Raw genomic sequence first — 22295 nt, 5'->3', positions numbered from 1 at the left:
CAACCAATTATGCGATGGAGTTAAAACTCACTTGAAAAGACCATGTCCTGTCTAGTCGTTATCTTAGTTGACAGATTTATAAACAAACCTTTTTGCCTTGAACTTTTGTATTTCATTTTTATATTCCCATGTTTTGTGATCCTTGCTTATCCTTTGACTCCAACTTTACTTAGCATTCTTGATTTGATTGTTGATCATTAGTCTTCCTTGTTTCAACCCTTTTTTGGTATTTTTGACCACGTCTATTCTCCTGGTCACAAATTTAAAACCCCAGCTAGTTATTCTAGCAGAACACTGCCCATCTCACCCTGGCATTTGTTGTTAATTGTTTGTTCATTTGGACTCATCTCACTTTCCACCTCTATTGGCTTTTCACATTTGACCATCTTTCACTATGTTCCTAATGGACACTCAGTCCCTAAGGGTCAATTGATGATATTGACGAAGTGAATGTAATTAACTTGAGCAAGATCACTGAGGGAAGGAGCTTTCTAGTTTCAAATTCATCTCATCTGAAATTTGACTTAAAAAAGAAAAGAAGTACCAGATGATTTCTTTTAGACTGATAAAAGCACATATTTCTCTTAATAGATAATGCTAAGGTTATGTTAAAAATAGTTAAATAGTTTTTTTTTTTTATCTTAGGAGGAGTTTTTCTTCTGAAACTTTATATTTAAATGTTTGGTACAACAGACTACACCCTCTATTCATGTGAATATAGTTATTTACTTTAAACTTTAAACAGCAAAACCAGACAAAAAAATCACCAGTTTTCTTTTTTAACAAGTCTCACAGTAAAATCAATTCCAAAAGAAGTGCAGAAGGGACTTTAAAAAAGAATAATTTTTCATCTTTTTAGTAATTCAAGGGAAAGAGCTGCAAATTGCAGAGTGTTTCACAAACCAAAGGAACTGCCCAAATTGCCAGCAAATGAGAAACGCCCTTTATAATGTTGACACCATAGATTTTCAGAACCATTCATTTGCTAAAAAATGACAAGCATGTTCCTTCTTAAAACTAAAAATAATAAACTTTATAGTGGGCAGATTTCTTTTTTTTCCCTGTAGTAAGTAGATTATTTGCTTAATCTGTCTAAAGCAAAAATAAACTGTAGAAATGAAATTTGTTCAGCTTTTCAGGTTAATAATTCTACTAATCTGCTATTATTATATTACTTACTTTGACAGGAGAGCTCAAGTGGACAAAAATTGCTTTCATAAGGCATTCCCCTCTGGAGAGCATTCAGCACCCCAGTCCTTATTGTGCTACCCCTAAGACTCACACCATACCCAGAGGATAATCCACTTACAATTTAATACTTTGCAGGCTAAGACATTTTTAATCATAGGTGAAGCAAAGCACAAGTCTGTGTGAATAAAAGCTCTAGACAGTGATTGAGCTGACAAAGTAAAAAAATAATGATACCCTGATGCTGGGTGAGGGCTGTTCTAGATTCTGTCTTGTACATTAATATCACTAAAAGAGACACGATCGTGTGTTTTTGCAGTACAATCAGAAGTTTAAGCTCATGCTGGGAAAAATAAGGTTTTTTAAATCAAGAGATGACCCTTTAATTCATGTAGCACCATTGCGTAACAAACAGTTTAGTTTTCTATTCAGTGCAATATGGCAAAAATATGGCAGCATCAACAATATAAAGGCTATTATATTATATTTACTCTCCCATCAGAAGTGCTTTTGAGTTTCCATCTTGACTGAATCAAAGGGCATTTGGATAATGAGAGTAAGACATGTCCTTTACAACGGACGCACCTGGTTGCAAATGTTACTCACCAATGTCAGACACATGAAATCACATACTTGTTATGCCAAACCTACCTACACAGTGCCTAACATGCTTATCTAGTTAAGGGTCATGGGGAGCAACTGTAAGTTCAAGCAGAACCATGTGGAGAGTGAGAGATTTACTGGGCTGTTTGGCATTGCTGCTGTGCCAGGTTTAAAACGTTGCATTAAGAGGCCTTTAGTGTACAAGTACCTTACTATAGCAGGGTGTAGCAGTGTTCAGCATAGAAAACAATTACATACATTACTTTTATGCTTGTAACTTTGCTTTCAAGTATAACCATACATTAAATAAAAACAACATATAAACTGCTCTTGGACAGACCATCCCAAACTGAACAGAACAGATAAAACCATCTAAGCATGAATGTACTGATGGGTCATACTTTGAGCTGAAAACAGAGTGCTCAGTCTATACTTATCACTGACAGATTGTACAGTATAGCTACTTAGAACAACAAATGTATTATCCAGTTATAAGAAAATAAAACACCTTATAAATTGATCATATTTCTTGGTAAACAGCTTTGCATCACTTTAACTGGCGGAGCAATAAGAAATTAAACTGGATTTTAATGGAACATATTTTTGAAGCTGACTTGAAGAAACTGAAGAACACATGCAAGCTTTTATGTCATGCTTAGGACAAGGTTCTCAGCTTCCACAAGCTGACTTTGAAATTTTCAAAGCTAGAATTCTCTCTGTATTTGCCAGTGACTTCTCTCTTCAGCTGCTGCTTGTGAGGATGATAATTATAATTCTCAGAAGTGAAAGCTTTTCTTAGTAAAATAACCTGCTCAGGATTCTTTGGCTGCGGTGGGCTGGCGCCCTGCCTGCAGTTTGTTTCCTGCCTTGCACCCTGTGTTGGCTGGGATTGGCTCCAGCGGACCCCCGTGACCCTGTAGTTAGGATATAGCGGGTTGGACAATGGATGGATGGATGGATCCTTTGGTGTCAAATCCTTTCTTAATTTCTACAGGGGTTGGGCACCAATTAAGTTAACTAAGACATTCTGTTTTAACTCTGATTAGAAAGGTAATTGCTGCACAAAACACATACAAAGTGAAAACCAGTCCTAGGTGAGAACAAGTACATTGCAGAGCACCCTCACAATCATGCTTTGGAATAGGACAGAAAAGCCATAGTACTCAATAATTATGTGCAGATGCAGGGAGAACATGAAAACCTCAAACATACAGTGATTGGGCAGGAAGTATAGTCCAATTCTGGTACTGTGAAACATTTCTATATATTATTGTACCACATTTCATATCCTGTTCCAAGACCTCATTGCACAATTCTAGAGAAATGTATTTAGGCTTGTTACTCCCATTTTCTATAATGTTCTGCTTTATTCATGAAACTCCTAACATTTAAATTTAATCTCAGTATAAATACTTCCTTAATGCTATTACACTTGCATATAATATCCATTTTGCTATCCATCAGTTTTCTAAAGCATTCTGTTCAGTTGTGTGCTGCTAGGAGGTGAAACCTGGCCCAACAGCAAAAAGCACAATGGAGGGCACAAGCAAAAGAATGAGGACAGGATTTTTCACAATAAATCCATATAGATGATTTATCCAAAGCATGGGTGTAGTCATGCATAAGCCTAGGTTCACACATTTAGAACTCAAACCACCAAATTATCAGAATCAACTTGCACTGGTATGGGTGAAAATTAAGAAAAAGAAAGCATCCTGAATAATCAAGTACTGATAGCTAGCCAAAGACAATAAAGGATGCAAACTGGGAACAAGCATATTGTACACCCCACAAAGGCCTAAAAAGAGACATGAATGTGCAGATAACATAATTAACACAGTGCAACTCTCAAAAGCCTAAAAGGAGGAATTAAGTCCCTTCTGAAGCTCTTCTGTGGGATAAACACTGTTAATGGACAACACCATGAACTTAAATACCAAGTTAAAGTAGAAGTTAAAATGGAAATTCTTTGTATATTATGTTGTATGGTTTATGATATACAGTATAGCACATTAGGAGTTATTTCACAGAATTTTAAATTTAATTTGAAAAATGATTATACACAGTAAATGAAACAAATATAAATTGAGGTAATGTATTTTATTGGGCAACTGGAGGACTATTTAGCGACATTATTTACTAAGTACAAAGACTTTTAATACTCACTTGAAATAACATAACAATTACTTCAAACCAGGTTTTCAAGGTTTGGATATTTCTGCAGCCTATCCTAAGATCATGGGTAAAAATAGCACTGAAATCATCAAATACACCTAACCAGCATATCTTTGGATTCTAGGGGAAAAACGAAAGTATGTAAAATAAACTCCATGTATGGGGAGAAAAAGCAAACTTCACACAGCCAACAACTAGGCATGGAATTCAAACCTAGGATACTGGATCTGTGAGGCAGCAGTCCTAATGGTGCCACCACTCTCTTAAAATAATAAAACACTATGTTAAGATAATTGAAAAATAATAAAAGTGACTGACTTCTTGGTTTTCCTGAGGAAAGATATAAGTAGTCTTCTTTGAAGTGGATAGAAAATGACCAGGCTTCATTTTAGAATTTGATACAAAAAGCTGATGACATATATATTTTCATGTGGGTTTCCATTTTGGTGACTTTGATGCTTTGATTATTTGACCACCTTTCACTTTCTTGAATAAATAACTGTTCAGTTTCAGCTAGAGACAAAAACTCTTAGAAGAAATATTACAAAAAGTCATATGATATGGTGTGGATGGCAAACATCAAAAGTACAGAATGCAGCTTTATGCCAAAGCTATGTCTGGTATTAAATATGTGTAATACAATATCTTTAAAGGAAGAGTACGGAATTAATTTCCAAATAATGTGGCAGATGTGCTGTCTTTATTTAATTTACTTGTTGACACCAATTTACAATGACAATTTTAATTTGTGGTGAGACAAGTTCACACTAGAGCTTAGGTAATGAAGGTATGGTTGCTTTATAGTGTAATGAATAAGAAGTGTTCCTGGATAACAAGGTAAAACTTCAAAACTCTATGTGTTTCTCCTTGCAGGTTGGTTATTATAGAACATTTTATTCATATGGAAAATGATCTATTTGTTGAAAATATGGTTCAGTTCATGCTACAATGTGGTCAGAGTGAATAGAAAAATCATTTTTGTCACAGTTTTAGCAGTTGTACAACAGATTTTTGACTTTATGGCTCTGTATGTTCTATAAAAGATTTCTCTCTTTTGCATTACTGATTTGCAATAGCAGTTTTGGTTTTACCTGAAAATGAAAAAAACAATCATATTTTGTTTGTCTCTACTGTAAAGCTTCACTTCATGGTCAGGTACAATATTCTGCTTAGTGTTTGAAATGTGGACATCCTAAATTGTGCATTCATTACTGCTGCTGATTTACAGCTCTAGGAGACTGGGTTCATATCTCCAGCCCCATTACTGTCCGATTGGAGTCTGCATTTTCCTCCTGCATCTGTATGAGATTATTTCTTCCCAAAGACATGTAAATTCCCACAAAGAAGGTGCATTGATGAGTGTGCTCCTGATGGACTGCCACCTGCAGTTGGTTCCTGCCTTCTGCTTTACACTTGCAAGATGGGTTCTTGGGCCCCATTATCCTTAAATGCTATTATCTTTCTATATTAGTGCTATGAAGCAACATGTGACAGTGATACCAAATACAGTATTTAAGTTATGTAGGAATTTTTTGCAAAACTCTTCATGCAGTGATTTTTGTGTAAGTGACTATATGCTGGTATCTACTGTTGGTTTGTATTACCCTTTCTATGTGTTGATAGATCACTCATATCATTTAAATAATTTCTGTTTTCTTTTGGAACCTTAAGTTATTTACTACGAAAACCTTTGATTTCTTCACTCTCCTCCTATTTCACCTTGTTAATTTAGCTTCTGGGCCTAAGAACCGGACTTATTCTATTTAAACAAGAATTTAACCAAACAACATGGAACCAAAACCTTCCTTTAGGTCATGCATTGCATATCCATATTGAAATCATTTCACACATAAATTCTACTATCCCTTCTCTTTACTTTTCAATTTATTCCAGTTCAACCTTTAGTTTTTCTTTATTTCCTAATATTTGAGTCTCACTTTCACAAATGTGCCTTCTAGGAGTATGAACTAGCAATTAACCATTGATCTCATTCATCTTTATGTCATCTTCTTCTACAGAGCACATTTCACTGTGTGCTCCAACTGCTAGGAATGCATTAGTATTTGATTTTTGAATTTTTGGATTGTTCGTAAATGTTAGTCATTTTTATTTCTCATTGTTTTGATATTTTTGTGTATCTTTTTGTTTTACAATGGATGTCTTCATTTTGTGGCTGTAACATATTGCACACCTGTGAGGCACGTGATGTCGTCATAATTGCAATACACTCAGCAATGTGTCAAAGCTTTGACCAACCAAAAACAAAGACCCCATGAGGGACTACCACTTGAACAAATAATGAAACAAGCAACTATTTTGGAAATGTTTCTAGTTTTGACCTAAAACTTCTATTTTAACCTTGGAAACACTGACAAAAGAATATTAACTCCTGTGTTTTGAGCCTTGCTTATGACAATTTTCCCCAAAAAGAATAAGAATGGAAATTCTAAGCTGGAAGGTGCACTAAGGCCCTGACAATAAGGAACAGGGGAAAAAACAATAAAAAAAACACTCTGGAAAGAATGGAACATTTTGTCATGCTGGAAACAGAATACTGTCAACAAGCAGTAGAGAAGTAATTACTTGAGAGACACAGAATTAGGAGACTGGCAATGAATGGTAAACAAGAAATTTAATAGGAGTTCCCCAGTTTGACAGATGGCAGCAAGAACGTTCATTTCTATGAATAAATGCACTTGCTGTGTGTTTCTTTGATATCCTGGGCTGGTCGGTGGGTGGGGTTATATGAAGACTACCAGAAGACTTCATTCTTGACCCAGGAAGTGATTACAGGGATGACCCCAGAAATGGACCCTGGCTACGACTAAAAATGCTATAAAAGTTAGTATACAGTTGGACAGTGAGGTAACGCCAGGGCTCAACCGATAGGAAAAAATTAAAAGAGCTGAGTTAACAGAGACAGAGAAATAGAACATGTTTGGCTTGGTACAGACATGGGGGACTTGCTACCCCAGGTAAGAGACTGGGTAAAAACCTGTACAGGAATACCCTGAGATACAATAGGTTTAATAATTTCTGTTTTATTGTACTTGTATTATTTCTTTTTTTTAATTATATTTCCAGCTTTTTAAATCTTTGGCCTTCACAGGGACATTTGGAGAGCACCTGATATATTTTATAATGCATAGTTTAAGAAAGACATAATCTAATATAAATCTTAATTTTAAGGTTAAAATTCTGGTGAAAAAAATGTGCTTAGACCAACTCATGGTTGTGTATGAGAAAAATGCTTGTGCCACCACCATCTACTCAAAGCACCATGATGTTCCAACAATGATGGATGGATTAAAAGCCAGAAGTCTGTATGACCATCAGCATCAAGTGACTCCGTGAGAACCCTAACTACAAAGAGGACTATTTCATTTATGTTAGGTAGAATGCCCAGAGGGGACTGGGCGGTCTCGTGGCCTGGAACCCCTACAGATTTTATTTTTTTCTCCAGCTTTCTGGAGTTTTTTTTTTGTTTTTTCTGTCCACCCTGGCTATCGGACCTTTTCTATGTTAACTAATTTTGTCATTTTTTAATTTCTTATTTTGTCTTTTATTCTTCTTTTCTTCAATATGTAAAGCACTTTGAGCTACTTTTTGTTTGAAAATGTGCTATATAAATAAATGTTGTTGTTTATTTTTCATAGCACCATCCACAACTGTACTTTTGTTATAGTGATCAGCAGGCGTATTGCCTCATTCTGTGAATTACAATGTGTTTGATTACATGTTGTCTGGTCTATCCCAATCTATTCTTGGAAGTGTGTGTACCTATAAGTTAGTTTGTTACTATGCAGTTGAAGGGCTCCAAAACCTTAATCAGCTTTTAATATTATCCAGTCTTACATTTTAGATGATCATTTCTGTTTGGACTCTAACATGATTGGTAGAATCCTGGAATATTTAACTAACAAAACTCCACTGGTTCAACTCAAGCTTGCTGTCTGTCTGTTCTTCTGATTATCCTATATACAAATGACTGCCAGAGTTGACAAAAGGACAGACAAATTTTAAAATCTGTAAATGACTCATTGTCATTGTTGGTCTTTTGCCTGATAAGGAGGATAGCCATGAACCTATTAGTGATAATTTTATCAAGTGATCAAAGCGTTTTTTTTATAGACACATATCTCTACAACTAAGAATATAGCTGTAGATTTTCAATGTTTCTTTCTACTCTCTTAACAATAAGAAACAGTTAGTGTTCTGGAGTCTTAGCGTCATATCCCTGACTAGTCATTATCAGTTCACTATTCTTCCAAAACCTAAAAAGTCTGCATGTTAGGCTGGTTGCTTATTCTACCATACTTTTGCTTCACATGAATGAATGTACATGTGCTCTGCTAATGACGGGCACCCCATCTTGGACTGTTTCTTGCCTTGTACCCAATAATTCCAGGAAAGAAGGTGACCCTGAACTGGATTAAGGAGGTGTGATAATAGATGGATGGATGGATATATTGCTTTTATAGTTAAGACAAAGTCAGATTATATGTATCACTAACAGTCATGCAGTAAATGTAATATACTTCCTGTAAAAAGTGCAATGCACACTAGAAGTGTTTATAAAAGAAGCACACTAATGATTTTAAGTGCTTGTTTAAAAAAATACAGATAGCCAGAACTTTTGTATTTTATATAAGGTATTGTATGTTGCAACCTAAGCTCACCTGAATGATATTTTTACACTAGGACATACTGTAATTCAGCATTCAATATGTATGGATAATTTAAGTACTCTTCTAATCTCTTTTGTCATCTCTGTCTTTCTTATTTTCACTCTGTTGTTCTGCCACGTTATATCAGCTTGCCTCTTCTAGAATATGGCTTAAATGAAACTTTTACTGTGCAGTCTATCCATCAAACAAAACCCTGGGCACACTCTAAAAGCTAGCTGCAAATTATAATGAACACAAAGCACTTTGGTTCAATATGGTGTAACACAGCTCAAAGAGCTAATATTTCCTATTATAATAATAGTACACCCTCACAATGTGGCTGTACAAAGAAACACAAATCATTTAGACTGAAAAGTTTTATATGGTGTTCTTCAGTAATTTGTTATGAGTCAAGAACAGCAATCAAAAGTCTACTAAACTCTGTTTCCAAGTTTATGTTTGGCTTATTTTTCATTAGCTTTTCAGTTTTAAAGTTATCAAACAAGCAACCAAACAGCAGGAACTGTGAGTTGCTTTGCTTGGTTAATGATGTTAAATAAATTAAGTAAAGCACATTTGGAGTCACACTTTTCACAGTCTCAGGCCCAGATAAAGAAAACCTGAGAAAATGCATTGGCTTATATAATATACTGCACATCTATATCAAATGTGACACAGAGCTCATATGCTTTAGTACTGGGATCTCAAAATTTGGAGTATTTATAATGTGGCTTTGCATATACTTGAACAAATTGATGTACATTTTATTCAACAAAATCTAAAGGAATATCTAAAGAAAAGCCCATTAAAACACTGGATGGGGCCTTGCAAACTCCATACAGATAGTGATCTAGCTGGAATTCATCCCAGCCTTCCTTAGCTGTAATGCAGCAGCACTATCCCTAACCATAATTCTACTGCATTATGTAATAGCAGTAAGGATCTAGAGAGGGAATCTATTGGGTGACACAGTAATGCAAAGCTACAGCCACTTGTTTAAATAGGTGTACATTCTATTCAAAATAGGAAAACAAAATAAACTTTTTAAATAAATTTAAAACTTCACTCCCCCCACCCCAACACCACTATTAGCTACATCTCAGTCATAATCCAATCTCACTCTGAAGGAAAGTTTAATAATTATAAGGAGCAGCATGCATGGCTCACCATACAGAGACTGAAGTAAAAGCAGATACAGCTTAAGAAGGAAAAAGAAAAACAGTATGACAATGTGGTTTGCCAGCTTACTGCCCTCTGGATCAAAAATGCTGTAGACTACCATTTTTCAGTGTCAGAACAAGAGCAGTCATTGACCCATGCTGCTCAGAGCTTGGGCAAAATGAGGCTAGAAAAGTGTTTTTTTTCATCAGTACTAAAAGATAAAAAAATGGCCATAACAATTGCACTGAGAGAGATAGAGAGAACCCTCTTCTATAGGCTATGTCCACACTACCATGTATTCACCTGTCCAGACTATCGTTTTCACATTGTTTCTGAAAGTATCTCCATTCACACTAAAATATTTGAGAACTCATATGGATGTAGTCATTCGCCTACACTGGACATGCGTGCATCAGCGGAAACAGAAAGAAAAAGTTTCCTCCACACTAGATATTCATTTGAAGTTTGTGTTTACACATGGAGAACAGCAATGGCAAATGCAAACAACAAAAAATTGTTTAGTTTAGACTGGCAATGAGGTGGAATTGTTATCAAGGGTAAAGCATGAGCCTAAACTGAACAAAGCAGTTGACAATACAGACTGGGAATCATGTCAATGCAAATACAATGACATTTTACTGCATCACCATGTCACCTGCTATTTTGACTTTCAAAAGTCTTCATTTTTGGGGTTTAAAAATTCTAGGGTAGTGTGGACTAAAGGCGAAAATGGAGACTAATATTTGTGTTTTTAAGTGAAAGCATAGTAGTGTGGATGTAGCCTTAAAGAAGTTAAAGAGATATTTGATGGGTCTAGAAGGAGAAGAAGAGAAACCTCAGTTGCAAGAAGAGGAGACAGCAAGCTAGCCACAGCTATCTAGAAAAAAAAGATCACAGGAGGCCTTCAATGTATAAAGATGGCACAAGGGATTCACAACTAAACTCTTGATATAAACCTTGCAGAGAGTAATTCAATGACGGTGAACATATTTAAATTAGATACAATGGTAATTTTGATTTTTATTTTATGAAAATATATTTTTGAAAACAGATTTCCAAGAAATTGGAGGAACAGACAAAAGATCACATTGCCAAACTGATACTATTGGCAGGGGTCTGAATGTTAAATCACCCATATAAAGGTACTACTGGCTTCTAAGTAGATAATAGTAAGTTAGGAAAAGTATAGTGGGGTGGGAAGTCAGCAGGGAAATTAAGGAGATGTTTTTTTAATTTTAATGATAGATCAAGGTTGAAGATAAATAGGGGACGGAAAATCTGGACATTAATGAATTGAACACCTGATTATTTAAAAATTTGCCCAAGCACTAAAATAACTCAGTATGATCTTGGTGGGAAGGAAATGGGATTAACAACAATGCCCAACATTAAATAAAAAATTAGATGTACTGTATGTGTATTCGAAGATGGACAGGGCCAAGATGTTTCTTAACTTTACAGCATATTATGATGGCAAAAGAGATAAACGAGCCAAGGTTTGATGAATGTGTCTTTAATTTTAAGGCAGAAAGAGGCAGAGTTGAAAGGGATCTAAGAGATAACCTACTGTATTCAATAGGGAATCAAGGTGGGAAATTGAAGGGAGGGGTCCAACCAGCTCCAATAGGAAGAGTGAGGGGAAGCAAGGTGCTGACATTATTAAAGCAAGTGACTATATTGTTAATCTTTGTAGCTAGTCTGGAGCAAAAATATACAGGGAAGGAAGACTAGTAGGCCATGGATTCTTTAATGCTCCTAAACACCTGATAGTAATTGGAAAATATCTGTTCTGTAGCAGATGCAAGCTATTATGTCTGAATACTTAATCATATTTCATGACAAAGACAATTTAATGGCAGAACAGCAGACTTCTGTGCTGCTTGTGCAAGGCAACAGCTGTTTTCAGAGAAAATTTATTCAGGAGATAACACAGAGAAGTCAGAATTCCTGGTGGGGTCATAACCGGAAAGACAATGATTAAATAACAAAGCTCAGGATGTGTAGCCAGAATTGTGGTTAAAGAACAGAGCAGTACGTCATTAGCCATAAAAGGGTACATTTAATGAGAAACAAGAAACACAAGACAAAAATTATAATCTTGGGAAAGAAAAAAAGTCATAACCAGTAAATTGAAAAACTAATAATGCTTGACACACAAATGAATTTGGAGACAACTTCAGGGTTCATTTGATAGTAATTACCCTTCAAAACCAGGGGTTTCACTGTCATCTAATGCCACTTACTACTACTACTACCCATCTGCAGAAAGAATGATTGACGGACTGGATTCCGGTGATATCACTTCCAATTTCTGGTCTACCAAACCCGCCTCTTCCTTTGAGTTTCCTTAAAACCGCTATCTTAAAACATTCAGGCTGACAACTGTCTGAAGAAGTCGTGTACTCTCCAAAAACATTTTGATTTCAACATCATAATACATGGAGATCACATCAGTGCTCCAAATCTTTTTGATCTTTTGTTGTCTGTTATTCGACAAATGACACAAAGTTTTTACATTAATGAATCCTAATCTTGGATGATTAGGTAAGTGTGCTGCTGTTTTTTTTTTTTTAAATGTCATGCTAGTGACATCATGATGCATGACCTCTGAGTAGCACTTCCCAGTAGTGGAGTCTCCTGCCTTAGCAACCAGTCTCCAACATGACGGCGGAGAATGTGAATCATTTATAACATTGTTAAAAACAAAACAAATCAAAATATTAATTTAACCAGATACTTTAGCCTCAGAAATCCTCAAAATGACACTCAAATAATTTTTAGAGGCAAAGGTACAGTTGTGAAAAAATGTAACTTATAAGCCAGATCATAAAAACCTCAACCAATTGATTTCATAGCCTGAGATGTTTTTAAAAATGCTAAATAAATTTGAGGCATGACAAATATAAGACAGTCTACCAAGAAAAGTTAGAATATGATCTTTGTGAAGAGATTTTTTTCCATGTCAACTATTTTTATTAATAGGCATAATTAAAATCATTGAAATGAAAAGCAATAGCAGGGGTTGGTGGGGAGAGGTAAATGAGTTAATGAAGAACCTTGCCTAGCACTTTTGAAAGTCTACAGGGAAATATTCAAGTTACCTAAAAGTATCACCATGATGAAGGGATATAGTGCTTTAATCATATTGCATTTACTAATCCCTCAACAAAACCCAGAAAGTGCACCATTTGCCATACAAAATTGAGATGCATACGGTCAAAAGCTTCTTCAGCATCTAATGATAGAAGGGCTATTAGGGTCAGCATCTATAATGTGTAAGAGGTAATGCACAATGCTACACATTACAGTTGCAAATAAATGTAGTCAGGTCTGGATTAATCAATTTATGGATGAACAACTGTAAATGTCCATCCATCCATTATCCAATCCGCTGAATCCGAACACAGGGTCACGGGGGTCTGCTGGAGCCAATCCCAGCCAACACAGGGCACAAGGCAGGAACCAATCCCGGGCAGGGTGCCAACCCACCGCAGCAACTGTAAATGTCTGATTATAATTTTGACAACTACTTTGCATAAGAGTTCATCAAATGGATCATCCAGTAAAAGGAGCACTCTCTGGGGTCCTTGCATTGTTTTAGAATGAGGGTAATCAATACAGTTACTTTTCATTGGAGAGATGGCAGAATTCTACATCAATAAATTGAGAAGGGCTAGCTTTATCCAAAATGCAGAAAAGAGCTCTGGAGACAACCTATCAAGAACTCTGGATTTTCCTGAATTCATCAAATTTGGAGCATTCATCAACTCAGATTTAGTAAATAGTGGCTTGTAAATCCAAAGAAAGCTTGTGAAGAATTCAATTTTCTAGAAAAGTATTAGATTCATGCCAATCGCGCTTAGGGCATTCATAAAACAATTCTGATTAGTAATCTGTGAAGGATTTTCGCAGTTTTCAAACTTTTTCTTTAATGGATAAGATGGACACATCTGGATCCCATTACAATTAAATTAGACAATGTATGCATTTAGAAAAAAATATCCTAAGAGATACCATGAATTCTCACAGTTAGATTGCATCAGCCTTAAAGAAGAAAGAGGAGAAGAAAAGATGGCATTGAAGCTGGGAATTGAGTAACTCAGCACTACAGCTACTAGTGAAAGCAAAGCCTGTCTGTGATAGCACATAGCTAAAAGGCATTAAAGATATCACAGAACCATTACAAAACAGTACAATGAAAGAATATATGCTTGAAATGTTGAAAGTAGCTGAGAAAGATAACAGTTTGGTGATGGTTTTGGTAAAAGTACAAAAAGCTGATACTTACACACAGTTTGCACCACTAGCCATTTAGTTTGTTAAAATGTGAATCATTTATCATCATCATCATACCTGCGTAACTTAGTTCAGATTCATGGGTGCTACAGTACATACTGGTAGCACTGGGCACAACATATGAGATAAATATGATCAATGTTACCATCCGTTACAAGGTATATTTTCATACACACAACCATTCTAGCATTAACAGTAAAGATGGCCAACCTGTATGGATGGTGGGAGGAAAATATGAGTACCTGCTATTGTGCTTTAGATATATCTGAAATATTGCAAATTAGATCTGGTGCTGGTGTTTTCAGAGGCTGATGCAAAAATATATAATATTATACTTCATATATGCTAAAATTAAGAATAAATGAAAACATAATATAACTTTTTAGGGTTTGTAAATGACTATAAAAATGTAAAACTTTAAAATAAAATTTAACTAAACTTTCTTTCTTTCTTTCTATTTTAATAAATACGTATTTATTTATACTGCAGCTGTACTGGAGGCTACAAAACATGTACAGTAGGTAAGCTGGCTAATAGTCAAGGAAAACTAACCATTTAGAAAATCCCTAAGGAGAAAATCACATCAGACAGAACATTAATTTAAACAGGAAGTCCGTTTCCCTGGTGAAAGTAGTGATGAAATGTAACATAAAAATACTATTGTCCCTAAAAAGGCATGCTAATTTGGAGCACTCCACCCAACCCCAGTAAGTCTTCCTGTTCTTGCCATCTACAGACCTCAGTGTCAACTACTAGTTCAAATTTTAATCAACTAAACAAAACAAAAACAGGGCTTACGGAGTCTTTGTCCACGCCATTCCTTAATGCAATCCTTTAACAATTCCAATGGCACCATGTCACAGTGCAATTAAAAAATAAATGAATGCCTCTTATTCCAGATGTTTCAAACTTTTTATGAAAAAGTATATTAATATGAACACAATAAATAAAAAGGGAAGAAATATTAATGGTTGATACAGTATTAAACTCACAATAAGCTCTTTATACCAACAAAATATATAGCCAGCAAGATACCAGCAGATTGTCAATAAACAGACAAAGCAGAAGGAAGGGCCAACTTTAATCCCTGTTAGCATCTGTTTAAAAGTGCAGACACATCTCAGCTCACAGGTTCTTACCAGAAGCTTGTTGTTGTGATTGTCAGGCTCCACATCAGGCACAGAAGAGGATTCCATAGATTTTCCATTGCTGTTGCAGTCTAACTTGACCTTGTCTCTGCACTGAGGGTGGCAGGTGTAATTGCATTCTGTTGAGAAAATAAGAAATTGATAGTTGGGTTTAACTTTAATGTTATAATTACATCATAGCCACTGGATAGGGCTCTGTGTAGAACTGGAACAAATGCTGCTAATTCCAGTCCACAGTTCATTAGTTTCAATGGAATGGATAAGGTGTGAAGTTTCTTTTTTCGTATAATTTTAAATGAACTACTATTTTACATGACATCTTTCATGCCGGGGTGGGCTCTAGCCGTCCTACCCTTGAACTAGTCTAAGAGACTTCATAAATACATGGTTACATTTTTCATAATCTGCTGCTTTATCCAGGTTCCTGCTTTGTGCTCAGTGATACTAGAATAAGCCTCAACTCTTCACAACCCTTAACTTGAATTCAACTTCAGTAAATGGTTGAATGGGCTTTAACTGGGGATGCTATACTGAAGTATGGCATGAGAGGATATATAGTTAAATGGTCAGTTTAAGGTCACACAGTATATAGCGATAACTGCCTCATGTTATCAGATTCAGATGGTTTTGGTCTTAATTTACATCACACACAATTTTGGATGTCTGGGCTTGTGAAAAGAACTCACTTTTCATTTGGACAATGTGTATGCATAGTGTGTTTAAGTTGATGACAAATCTAACTTCCAGACTATATAGGTTGTAACCTATCTGGAGAGCTGAGGAAAAGACTTAAAATATTATTTTACAAAACATCAAAGAATTGAATCAAGTCTGACACATCAAAATGATATGATAAAGAAGAAACAACACTGATGGATGTGAGGGGGGCATCAGTTTAGTTAACGATGCTACAATCATGTAAAAAAAAGACCAAATTCTGTCCATCTAGAGTACTGCTGCAAAGTAGGGCCATAAAACTCTGCCAGTCAATTCCTGTCTAACTATAGACACACAGGAGACATACTAAAAAATGGCTTAATTTTGTGCCTTTGTAACAATGAATTCTTTGTCTTTATAGCAACAACATCATGCTTTTTTCTTGAAGCCTTATGACAATGTGTTCACATGAAGAATGCTGCAGCAACAGGTCCTTGGAGACACAGAAATCATCAGTCAAAGCAAAAGAAAGTAATGTATAGACACATAGAGGCTACCAACTTCTAAAAGGACTTTTGATAAAGTATACCAAGTTGAAGATTATTTTCAGGGCAGGAAAAAAACACTCCTACTCTACCAATGTTTGAAAGAGACAAATGAAAAAACATAACTACCAAAAGCCCAAGAGGTGATTCACCCAGTAATTTTAATTATTAAATTGAAGTTAATGTTTGCTTCACATCCACTCCTTATAATATTTATCATACCAGGTTACATACCCAACCTGGCTGCAATACAATTTATAAACCTGTCTATTGGAACTGTGACATGCTCTGCTTTCCTGAGTACCTTATTCTATTTATGATGTGTCACACACATGCACATAGGGGACTGCTGAAAGGGCTCCAGTGACTATAATTCCACCACCACACCAGGGGTTGGTGCTGTACCTGTGTATTAATGTCTTTCTCCCTGTGCAGACTGGATAATTGACAACTAGAACACTTCTGACATCGCTTCCGGTGTCAGCCCACGTGGACCTACCTCTTCCTGCTGGGAGGACTGAACACTGGAAGCTTTGCCATCTTTGGCAGTTCTGTTTGAACTCCTATTTGTAGAGACGACTCTAATTTTTTTACTTTTTGCTCCATCCAGTTATATGGGGTGGCTATCTTGGTAACCTAATTCTTTATCATTGTCCTCTATTTCTTTTACAGATGCCCGAGAGATGTTTAAAATACCATATGTTACATCAGTAAAATTATAAACAATAATGTGTTACTTCTTAAAAACAATTTTTAAGAATTTTTTCACCTGTGGTAGGGGGCACAGGCTGCAACCTCCTTCTACTGTATATCTCCAAGTATGCCAAAATAAAGTAAACTTTTCCACGTTTGCTGTGGGAAAACTGCCCGACTTTATTTGATGTCATTTCCCTCATGGGGTCCTTAAAAAACTGAGCATGGTCAAATAACACTAATGGTTTTAAACACAATACCAAAAACTGCCTATTAATGTGTACCCAGAGCCCCCTGTCTCACACTTTCATATTTCCCAAAAAAGGAGATACTCTGCCACTTCTCCTTAATAAGCAGATGTTACTTAAATAACTACATTATCATTTTAACAGCAAAAAACTCAGCCTTAGTAATGCATATAAAGTTTAGAAAATTTGAAAGTGTGGTAGCTTAGTGGTCAGAACTGCTGCTTCACAGACTTATGAAGCATAGGCCTAATTGATTCCTAGGCTGGTAACTGTTGGTGTAGAGTGTGCACTTGTTATGTAGAGTGTGCACTTGTTATGAGTGTGCACTTGTTATGCATGTTAGGTTGACTGGAAATTCTAAACAGATTTGATGCAAGTGGTGGTGGCCAAGTGTGTCAGTGTGCCCTGTGACTGAATGAGGTTTCATCCAGGACTAGGTGCTACCTTGTAGCCAAATTATCCATGATACCATAATGGAAAAAGTATGATTGGAAAAAGCTTGAATTCTTTATAAAACATAGCTAATGACTTGGACTGGTATAGCTCAATAAACCAAGAAGTCTATCTCCTTAAACAGTTCAGTCCAATACAGAGCTACAAGAGACAGGAGGTTCTTCTGTCAACATTTAGACAGGCTATAAGTCCAATGTGGGGCATGCTCAGTCACTAACTGACATTTATTCAAGAATTAAATCTGGAACAAGGAGAACATACAAACTGCTCAATGTAGGGGACCTCAAATTCTTTGGAGTCTTTTTCTCAACTCAGGTTAGAAATAATTATGAGATTTACCAACAAACAGTGCAGTGTTGAAAGTTTTTCAAATGCTGCACAAGATTATGATGGTATTGTGGGAACCATCCATACATTCAGATCTTCTTCTTCTTCTTTCGGCTGCTCCCATTAGGGGTTACCACAGCGGATCATCTTCTTCCATATCTTTCTGTCCTCTGCATCTTGTTCTGTTACACCCATCACTTGCATGTCCTCTCTCACCACATCCATAAACCTTTGCTTAGGCCTTCCTCTTTTCCTCTTCCCTGGCAGCTCTATCCTTAGCATCCTTCTCCCAATATACTCAGTATCTCTCCTCTGCATATGTCCCAACCAACGCAATCTCGCCTCTCTGACTTTGTCTCCCAACCGTCCAACTAGGGCTGACCCTCTAATGTACTCATTTCTAATCCTATCCTTCCTCGTCACACCCAGTGCAAATCTTAGCATCTTTAACTCTGCCACCTCCAGCTCTGTCTCCTGCTTTCTGGTCAGAGCCACCGTCTCCAACCCATATAACATAGCTGGTCTCACTACCGTCCTGTAGACCTTCCCTTTCACTCTTGCTGTGTAACAAATTACTGCTGACACTCTTCTCCATCCATTCTACCCTGCCTGTACTCTCTTTTTCACCTCTCTTCCTCAATCTCCATTACTCTGTACTGTTGATCCCAAGTATTTAAACTCATCCACCTTCGCCAACTCTACTCCCTGCATCCTCACCATTCCACTGACCTCCCTCTCATTTACACACGTGTTCTGTCTTGTTCCTACTGACCTTCATTCCTCTCCCTCTCTAGAGCATATCTCCACCCTCTCCAGGGTCTCCTCAACCTGCTCCCTACTATCGCTACAGATCTCAATGTCATCAGCAAACATCATAGTCCATGGGGACTCCTGTCTAATCTCATCTGTCAACCTGTCCATTACCATGCAAATAAGAAAGGGCTCAGAGCTGATCCCTGATGTAATCCCACCTCCAACTTGAATGCATCCATCACTCGAACCGCAGACCTCACCACAGTCACACTTCCCTCATATATATCCTGTACAACTCTTACGCACTTCTCTGCCACTCCCGACTTCCTCATACAATACCACAGCTCCTCATGAGGCACCCTGTCATATGCTTTCTCCTGGTCCACAAAGACGCAATGCAACTCCTTCTGGCCTTCTCTAAACTTCTCCATCAACATTCTCAGAGCAAACATCGCATCTGTGGTGCTCTTTCTTGGCATGAAACCATACTGCTGCTCACTAATCATCACCTCAGTTCTTAACCTAGCTTCCACTACTTTTTCCCATAACTTCATGCTGTGGCTCATCAATTTTATTCCCCTGTAGTTACTGCAGCCCTGCACATCCCCCTTATTCTTAAATATCGGCACCAGTACACTTCTTCTCCACTTCTCAGGCATCCTCTTACTTTCCAAGATTCCATTAAACAATCTGGTTAAAAACTCCACTGCCATCTCTCCTAAACACCTCCATGCTTCCATAGGTATGTCATCTGGACCAATGGCCTTTCCATTCTTCATCCTCTTCATAGCTGTCCTTACTTCCTCCTTGCTAATTCATTGCACTTCCTGATTCACTATCTTCACATCATCCAACCGCTTCTCTCTCTTGTTCTCTTCATTCATCAGCCTCTCAAAGTACTCTTTCCATCTGCTCAACACACTCTCCTCGCTTGTGAGAACGTTTCCATGTTTATCCTTTATCACCCTAACCTGTTGCACATTTTTCCCAGCTCTGTCTAGCCAATCAGTACAAGTCTTTTTCTCCCTCCTTAGTGTCCAGCCTCTCTTATAACTCATCATATGCCCTTTCTTTAGCTTTCGCCACCTCTCTCTTCACCTTGCGCCTTATCTCCTTGTACTCTTGTCTACTTTCTGCATCTCTCTGACTATCTCACTTCTTCTTTGCCATCCTCTTCCTCTGTATCCTGTATTTCCTCATTCCACCACCAGGTTTCCTTTTCCTCCTTCCTCTTTCCAGATGTCACACCAAGCACCCTTCTCGCTGTCACACTTACTAAATCTGCTGTAGTTTCCCAGCTGTCTGGTAACTCTTCACTGCCACCCAGTGCCTGTCTCACTTCCTCCCTAAACTCAGCTGAGTGTTGAAAAAAGTGATTTATAAACTGAGTTGGAAATGCAAATGTGAAAAATCCTTAGGAATTTTGTAGGGTATTCAAAAGTTCATTTAGTGGGGTTCAAGCTCAGGTTTACACTAATACCACACCTGAAGTTGATGAAAAGATATATAGCCTAACCAACTGAGTTTAAACATACATTTTTTTTTCCCCGCTGACTGCTCTAAAAATTACCTTATTATAATGTGGTGCCCTGCCCACTCCATGCAGCAAAAACACAAATAGCCAGTTAGACTACTTAGCAATTTGCACTTCATAGGAAAATTCAGGAAGGCAATAGGACATACTTAACTGCAAGGCCACAGTGACCACAGGATTTTGTTTCAATTTCTCAATTTAAAGTCAGTCTTCTTTATAAACTGATTCCCCTTTTATGCAGGTAGTTCATTCTAACTTTTGCTGATTGTCTCAGAAGTCTCACTATCTATAAAGCACAATCTCAGTTTGTCTGTTCTTTATGTGTAGATTTATTTTTCAAGCCACATGCAAGAAATTTGACACATAGGTATAATATGTCTCACCATGAGTTAGATTATTTACATCATTTTGGCCTTGCACCTCCTGGGGACGACATGGGTATGTTAGGATTTAAACCAAATGGCAAGAAATATGACAATATGATCTGTCAACACAGAAATAGCACAACACCGATTGTAATGGTAATGTGATGGTTATCATATTTGCCTTTCAATCAAGAACACGGTTCAATCCCTGTTCATTATATAACTGTTTCAATAATCAAGTAGCTATCATAGCCCAAAGCCATCTTTGTCACTGGAATTATTTAACTGTAATATTTGGGTCTCTTTGCACCAGAAGAAACAAGCAAGAATATTTTATCCAAAGTACTGTATTCCAGTACTAATACGAGGTGTAAGTGCAGCATGTTTAATGATAACAAAGTTTGGTGAAATATAATTTGGCATTACTTTTTATCTTTACACTTTCTCACCTGGGCAAGCACAGGTAACTCAGATAGTTAAAAATAATGTGACTTTAATTTCTCAGAAAGACACTTGTTGTTAAGTTGTCTCTTAATTTTCTGTCATATTTTTGCTTATTGTGATGCAAATATAATGAGTTTAAAACTCTATTCTTCCTGTATATTAACAAAAACATCAACAACCATAAAGCAAAAGTAACAACAGGCTTTTTAGTGCCATTTTAATGTATATGTGTGTGTGTTCATTATTATATAACTGCTTTTTGATAAAATATGTTTAATTGGGGGACTAGTTATTTTGTGTATTTTCCTAGAAAGATAAAATACTGTATAGGAATTTCTATCAAAATAACACAAGTGACACAAGGCGCAGAATTTATAATTAAATGACATGGTTCACAAACCATGATAATTTGTTTCTATTAAAAAAAACTGACCAGAATGTCCACTCCTGCATTTCAACAATGCAAAGAAAATTATGCATTTATAGCTATGGAAAAATATACCAATATTTGAAATTCTACTAAATGTAAATGTCATACAAGAGCACTTTTTTCAATGCAAGTTAAGAAAAGAAAAATGTAAGTACATTAAATATTTAAATGAAAAAGAAGTAAGTATGATCAATTAATCTTTGAAACTGGCTGGAGTAAAAACCTGTAGCCACAGTAGGACCCCAGGACTGAGCTTGTGAATCCCTGCTTTAGTCAGTGCCTTTATAGTTAAAGCCATTCAACTGCAAAAGGTGATTCGACTTGTTGAGAACCTCACAGGGAAACTCCATATGGTTTTAGCATGCGGCCTTGTGGTTTTTAGATCAATTGCTTAGCAACCAGATTACACCCTTTGACTATAACCCAGACAGTATGCAAGACTGGCAAATACATAATTGTGGGACCATCTCTTAGGCTTTTCTTTCATTCACATTCAGTATTTGTAAACTACAACTGACATTAAACTGGTAAATGCAAACACAACTGTTTTTCTGACCATGTGCTTTTGTATGTTTTTGTTATATATTAAACATTAGGCTGAGCTATTA

The 22295-nt window shown here is 36.6% G+C and overlaps 1 protein-coding gene across 3 annotated transcripts in view; it reads right to left on the bottom strand.

Moving 5' to 3' along the window:
* Nucleotides 1-22295, bottom strand: part of rassf3 (Ras association domain family member 3) — a 162495-nt gene that overhangs the window by 94183 nt on the left and 46017 nt on the right. For all 3 annotated transcript variants that reach the window (XM_028792515.2, XM_051920614.1, XM_028792516.2), the window contains exon 2: nt 15230-15357. In XM_028792515.2, the coding sequence (XP_028648348.1) occupies nt 15230-15357 (128 nt within the window). The remainder of the gene's footprint in view (nt 1-15229; nt 15358-22295) is intronic.

Source organism: Erpetoichthys calabaricus, chromosome 1 (genome assembly GCF_900747795.2).
Source record: "Erpetoichthys calabaricus chromosome 1, fErpCal1.3, whole genome shotgun sequence".
Taxonomy (NCBI): Eukaryota; Metazoa; Chordata; class Cladistia; order Polypteriformes; family Polypteridae; genus Erpetoichthys; species Erpetoichthys calabaricus.
This window is presented reverse-complemented; position numbering and strand designations above follow the sequence as displayed.